Raw genomic sequence first — 6,449 nt, 5'->3', positions numbered from 1 at the left:
GAAACGGTTTTCCCCCGAATTTTTTCCGGGCCTTCACATCTCTAGTCTCGAGCAATGCCTCCCTCGAAGCTGTGGAGTCTTGTGAGCAAAAACTCTGCTTTGTGAGCTACTGGCTTTAAAGTTGCGAGCGAGCAATTTGGCTGCTGCATGCATTAGTTTGCTCTCTGGAGCCCTCCCTTCCTGAGCGAAGACAAAGAGGTGTGAGCCGGAGGCTAAAAAACTAGCTCAGACGGAACACTGCGGGGGGGGGAGGGGGACAGTCTCTTTGCACTCCTTCTTCCCTTCGATGTCCTTCGGGACTTTTATTCAGCAAAAGCAGCCCCGCCCTTTCCTCTTAGGAGAGTCGAGGCGGAGCCGGAAGTGATCCCTTCGGTCACCGCTGGCGTTTTCGTAACTCTAGGACCGGAGGCGTTGTGTCCCCGCCTACTAAACGGGTGCCGCGGAGGGACATTCCAGGCAGCGTCCCGCTCCGCAGCCCACTCGTCGCCCGGCATGGAGCGCTGCGGAGGAGACGGGGCCTGGAGCGCGCCTCGGGGGAGAAGGAAGCGGCGGGAGCGGAGGAGGAAGGGCCGGGACGGGGCCTCGGAGGAGCAGGAGGAGGAGGAGCGGCAGAGGCGGCGCCTGCAGGAGGCCCGGTGAGGGGCCCGGTGGAGCTTCCTTGGCCAGGAGCAGTCCTCCCTTTTAGAGGTTTAAAGGAGGCCGGGAAGGAAGACCGAGGGGCGCCGGTCTGGCTCTGCTGGGTCGAGCCCCCGAGGCAGGGTGTGTGCGGTGAGACGGCTCAGCTGCCTTGAGAAGAGCCCTGCTGGCTCTTACAGGTAGACCGACCCTGGACATGCAGGTTTCACATCGCCCCCAGGAAAAGAGCTCTGCTGGATGGGGACCGGGGGCAGCGGGCAGCCTGCTGTCAGCAGAGGTCAGCCAGATATCTGCCTGGAGACCAGAGGCCTTTTTCCTGCGGGTCAGACCCCCCCAGTCCAGTTACACTCTTTAGGCAGTGAAAGTTTATTGAGTTGTATGCAAGATCCAGAAAGTCACTGTGTTGGAACTGAAGACTTTTGGCGGGTACAAGCTGCTGATAGGAAATTCGAGCAGGTCCCACCCATCCCCCCAAGCATCATCAGATTGCAGCTGACTTAATAGCGACCCCCCTCAAGGGGTTTTCAAGGCCAGAGACGTTCAGAGGTGGTTTACCATTGCCTGCCTCTGCGTCATGATGACCCTGGACTTCCTCAGTGGTCTCCCATCCAAGGACTAACCAGAGCCGACTCTGCTTGGCTTCCCAGATCTGATGAGATTAAGCTGGATTGAGCCATGGGCAATCCCCAGTGCTAGCAAGGGCTTACGTTTTTCATCTTTGTAACGTGAGCCTGTTTGTGTCTCAAACAGAGCCAGTCTGGTGTAGGGGTTAAGTGCGTAGACTCTAATCTGGGAGAACCGGGTTTGATTCCCCACTCCTCCACTTGCACCTGCTGATGTGACCTTGGGTCAGTCACAAGCTCTGGCACAGCTGTCCTTGAAAAAGAGCAGTTTCTGTCAGAGCTCTCTCAGCCCCACCCACCTCACAGGGTGTCTGTTGTGGGGAGGGGAAGGGAAAGGAGTTTGTAAGCCACTCTGAGACTCCGAGTGAAGGGCGGGATATAAATCCAATCTCCTCTTCTTCTTCACATTACCAGCAATCCATGCAGCAACCCTGCAAAGTAGACCACCAGTAATAATAACTTGATATCGCAAACTAGAAGCTGTGGAACGGTCACTTCATGTGTCTGTGGCAAAGGCAAGCGTGGAACAGAGAGGGCCGCCTGAATCCCAGCTCAGTCCCTTGGCTGCTTTTTCATGCTTGCTCTTTTAACCACCCTGCTGGATTTTGTGAGCCTTGCCTGTGAGCTAAATGCAGGCCAGGGGAGGCCCCATTGCTAGAACAGCGCTTATAGCTAGAACGAGAGGTGCTGGGGCTCCAGCCCACTCGATGGCCTCATGGCATGGGGATGGAGCTCAGGGTGATCTTCTCTTATGCCTTGGTTGAACACTGGCCTCTGTAATGTGGGGGGACCTCAGCCCTGGTTCATATCCCCCATCCAGAGGCACAGGGAGGGCAAAAAACCCGTAACCCAATAAAACTGAATCAAGAACCGAGAAGAAAGAAACCTAGTAGAGCGCTAATAGTTAAAACCTCATATATACTTACCATAAGTAAAAATACATATATTTATTTTGTGCAGAGTTAAAAATCATATAAGGGCCCAATGAAAGCCTCGTTAAAAAGTACAAGTGACATGCACACGAGGACCAATTATTGTGACCTAACACATTTCAGCCCAATCAGGCCTTCTTCAGATGTCAGCCAATCTGAGACACAAACAGGCTCATGTTACAAAGAACCCGCAAAGAATATGTCAGTACTGGACCAAAGAAGGAATGCTGTTGGGGAAAGAAGAGAATAGTGAGTTTAAGAATTCCTAAAATGTAATGTCATGAATTATACTGATAATATGGTTCAAAACCCATATATTACCTACTTCCAGAGCGAGATTAATAGACACATGACCAGAATGTTGTCGAAGGCATTCACAGCTGGAGTTCATTCGCTGTTGTAGATTTTCCGGGTTGTATGGTTGTGGTCGTGGCATTGTACAGTGCCAAGACCATGGCCATACAACCCAGAAAATCTACAACAGCTAATATGACCAGAATGTCTATGAGGCCTCTTAGGAATAAGTCATGTGTCCAGTGCATATGCACAGTTGGTAAAAATGTTAGTGTCGTGTATCTTAAAAATATGTAAGGAAATAATGTCTAGTAAGAGAATATATTGGCCCTCTACTAGGTTTCTTTCTTACCTTTTCGGTTCTTGATTCTTCCCCCACCCCCCACAAAGAGTCCCCCACTAGAGTTACTTTTTCTCCCCTCCCTCCCTCTCTTTCTCGCAGGGCCGACCTGCTGGACTCCGAGTTCTGGAATTCAAGTCTGAGTAAGTCCTGGCCGCCTCTCAAAGTCTATTTTCACCCTCTTGAGAAATTCTTGAGGCTTTCTGCATGGCTAAAAGGAGGGGGCAGGCAGCTGCCCAGCTTGGATGAAGTGTTGTCAGGCCTGCTTGTCCCCCTGCTCTAGAAATCCTCTTAAGGTCCGTGCGAGAAGTCCTGGCCCGCGGGAGAGAGGTGCCCGTGCCCACCGGGGAAGATGCCCTCTTGGCCTTGGAGGAGCTGCAGCTGTGCCCCCCCGCCCTTCCGCCCGGACGAGCGCACCTGCGGTGTGTGTGTTACGGCCTGGGCAACTTCTCTTCTTGCTCTAAGGCCCGCTTCCAGCTGGCCTTCTTGCTGCTGCTGCTGAAGGATGGGTGGCGTCCCCGCCCCCCCCCCCCCCGCTTAGTAGGGCTCAGCCAGCCAACCCGGAGCCCCCCCCAACAGCTGCCTCTGCCTCCCTCCCTGGCAGATTCCTGAGGAGCTGTGTTGCATCTTTGATCCTGCTTTCTCCACGTTGGAAAGGGAGGTCCTCAGCGGCCTCGGTTTCTCTGTCCTCTCGCGGAATGAGGTGAGTGCCATCTCTGCCCGGGGAAGGTGCCCGGGACACCCAGCGGCCCTCAGTGGGGCCAGGGCCCGCGAAGGGAGAGGTGCTGCTGGGTGCAAGGGGGCTGGCTGGCCGGGAGGGGCTGGCTGGAGCCCCTGGCCTGGTGAGACCTTGCTTGCAGGAGGGGAAGCGCCCCGCCGAGGAGCCCACCCTCTTCTACATGGTCCACTGTGGGAAAGCCCTCTACAACAACCTCCTGTGGAGCAACTGGTCAGCGGAGGCCTTGTCCCAAATGGTCGTCGTGGGCAACAGTTTCAAGGGGATTGAAGAAAGGTAACACTCCCCCACACATACACACACAAACCCTGCTCATTCTTCCCTCGTGTCCAGAGAACTTGGGGGTTGTGGTCAGTGTTCCCTCTCAGCTGAGTTAGCGTGAGCCGGCTCAGTTTTTTAGCCTCTGGCTCAAGCGTTTTTGTCTCAGCTCAGGAAGGAGGGCTCTAGAGCAAACTAATTTATGCAGTAGCCAAATCGCTTGCTCACAACTTCAATGCCAGCAGCTCACAAAGTACTAGAATGTTTGCTCACAAGACTCCACCGCTTAGAAGGAGCATTGGTTGTGGGGAGGGGGGGCAGAGGGGCTTGAGCTGATGGGATGGGAGGAGCCTCTCTGGCTAGCCCCTCACGCCTCCTGCCCCTTTGGCTTCCAGGGTCCCGACCAGGATATTCCAAACGGATTACGCTTACATCGCCAAGGTAGGGTGCATGCATATTGGAGGTGGGAGGTGACTGCTCTTCAGGAGGAGCCGTGGAGTCTCCAGCTGCCAGTTTGCGGGGGGGGGGGCACCCCAATACATTCGACTGTGTTCTGAGCAGCTGCTGGGCGTAGCAGACCAAAGCAGGACACCCGGCCAGTGAGCCGGCGTCCCCTTTCTGTGCCGATTTGCTCACAGCCAGTCTAGTGGAGGGGAAACGATGGGCACTCGTGCAGCTCAGTGGCCAGTCAGGGGTCAAGTTGTGCAGCCCTCTGCCACAGAGGCAGTCCCAGAACTGCTGCAGCCTCTCAGGATGAATCTTTCTCAGGAATAAGGATTTTCTTGAGTAATATCTGATGAATTCTGAGGACGCAGATGGAACAAGAAGGGGTTAAGATGGGTCAGGAAAGGGGGGGGGTGTTAAAATGTGTTTGGGAGCTTCCAAATGTTGACCTCTGCAAGAACAGCCTAGTTATTCGGACTTCTTGCTGGTAGCTGCAACCCCCCCCCCCCCCCACGATTCTCACGCGGACTCTCTCCCTGTGCCACCCACGGGTAGATTCTAACAGCCTCTAAGGAAGAAGCCCTCCCTCCCCACACCCGGTATCTGGATGTGTTCAACGACACGGCGGTCCACCGCTTCCCTTGGCACAAACTGAGGGAGGTGCCCCAAGAGACTTGGGACTTCCGGGAGGAGCCTGTGTACCGTTCGGAGGACCAGCTAGAGATCATCAGAAACAGTGACGTGACTTAGCTTCGGAGAAATTGGACAGGAGGCAGAGTTGACTGAAAGGCTGTACTTAGCTTCTGGCTTTGTACCAAGCTGAATCTACCAGCTCCGGAAGCAGAGGGCCAACCGTGCCATGGGATCCTCGGGCAGAGCTCAGTAGAGGCCCGGGGCATCAGGCGGACGCATCAGCAAGCAGCAGAACCAAACCAGGGAGGAGGAGGAGGGGGACAGGAGGGTTTGACGTCTCTGGGATCGCCTTGAGTCCTGCGAGGGACCCGGCCCAGCTGGGATCTCGTCTCCTCTCCGGCTCACGTGCTGCTTGCGGTCTGGTTTGGCTTAAAGGCTGCTGCATCAGCCAGAGAAAGAGGCAGCTGTTCTGGGATACGAAACCTCAGCACAAATTGTGTATGTTTATTTTTAAAATGGTTTTAAACTATGACCTTTTGTGTCATTTTATTCTTTCCAGATGGGGAATGAGATTTTGTATTTGCTGGGACACCTTTGGTGCCGGTGCCAAGGGTGAAGAGCCGGGGGGGGGGGTTAATCTGGGACTTCCTCCCTTCCTATGGAGGTCCAGGTTGCCACAGTTGCTCAGTCAGCCTTTTATCATCTTTGGCTGGTCAAGCAACTAGTTCCCTATCGCACTTCCCAGGACCTGGCTACAGTGACCCAGGCAATGGTCACTTCCAGACTGGATTACTGTTAACTTGCTCTGTGTGGGGCTGCCCTTGAACTTGACCTGGAAGCTGCAGCTGGTGCAGAACACGATGGCATGGGTGCTGATGGTGCTCTGCCAGCCGCACAGGCTGCCTACAGAGTACCGGATCCAGTTCAAGGTGTCAATGCGGACTTTCAAAGCCCTCTGCGGCCAGGGACCTGCGTATCTCCGGGACCGTCTCTCCCCATATGTGCCCTGTAGAGCCTTGCGCTCAGTCGACCAGCAACTTCTGCTTGTCCCTGGCCCAAAGGATGTCCGACTAGCCTCAGCCTGGTGGAACTACCTACCAATTGAGATCAGGGCCCTGCAGGATCTACTGCAATTCCGCCGGGCTTTTCGTTGAGGCGGTGGGCGTCCAAATTCTTCCATCTCTCAGCCTCCCCTACCGGTAGCCCTGGCTTTCTGTCCAGCGGCCAGCATCATTGGCACTGCTCAGAAGTACATCACAGTGCTGCTGCCAAGGCAATGTCTTATGCTGGTCTTATTGTCCTCTTAACTTTGTAATATTCTGTTGTTTCATTGTCACGTCTTATGTGACCTGTAACCCACTCTGAGGGCGGGATGTAAATGGAATTAAATAGATAAATATTTCCGTCGTCTGGCTCATATACCGCTGCCGTGCACCTGGCCAGAAGTACAGGGGAGCAGCTGCAGTGCCGAACAGATGTTTCCGCGGGCCAGAATCGGGACCAGGCTCTCCACTGACACCCAGACAGAGGAAGCCCCGGGGTCCAGAGCAGAA

At 54.7% G+C, this 6,449-nt stretch overlaps 1 protein-coding gene across 1 annotated transcript; it reads left to right on the top strand.

Moving 5' to 3' along the window:
* The first annotated feature begins 459 nt into the window (after positions 1-459).
* Positions 460-5,379, top strand: SRRD (SRR1 domain containing). The gene is made up of 7 exons (XM_015421284.1): positions 460-635; positions 2,928-2,968; positions 3,109-3,334; positions 3,405-3,528; positions 3,686-3,837; positions 4,215-4,260; positions 4,819-5,379. The coding sequence occupies exons 1-7, from the start codon at positions 493-495 to the stop codon at positions 5,011-5,013; spliced, it is 927 nt and encodes a 308-aa protein (XP_015276770.1). The 5' UTR covers positions 460-492; the 3' UTR covers positions 5,014-5,379.
* Positions 5,380-6,449: the final 1,070 nt, after the last annotated feature.

The sequence above is a fragment of the Gekko japonicus genome, unplaced genomic scaffold (genome assembly GCF_001447785.1).
Source record: "Gekko japonicus isolate JY-2015 unplaced genomic scaffold, Gekko_japonicus_V1.1 scaffold416, whole genome shotgun sequence".
In the NCBI taxonomy this organism is placed as follows: Eukaryota; Metazoa; Chordata; class Lepidosauria; order Squamata; family Gekkonidae; genus Gekko; species Gekko japonicus.
This window is presented reverse-complemented; position numbering and strand designations above follow the sequence as displayed.

What these genes read in the sequence shown, in the direction of transcription:
- SRRD (XM_015421284.1), top strand. Translation starts at nt 493, where the DNA reads ATGGAGCGCTGCGGAGGAGACGGGGCCTGGAGCGCGCCTCGGGGGAGA. An exon ending in CTGCTGCTGCTGAAGGATGG is followed by an intron (nt 3,335 to 3,404) that starts GTGGCGTCCCCG and finishes CCCCCCCAACAG; the next exon opens with CTGCCTCTGCCTCCCTCCCT. An exon ending in CTGTCCTCTCGCGGAATGAG is followed by an intron (nt 3,529 to 3,685) that starts GTGAGTGCCATC and finishes CCTTGCTTGCAG; the next exon opens with GAGGGGAAGCGCCCCGCCGA.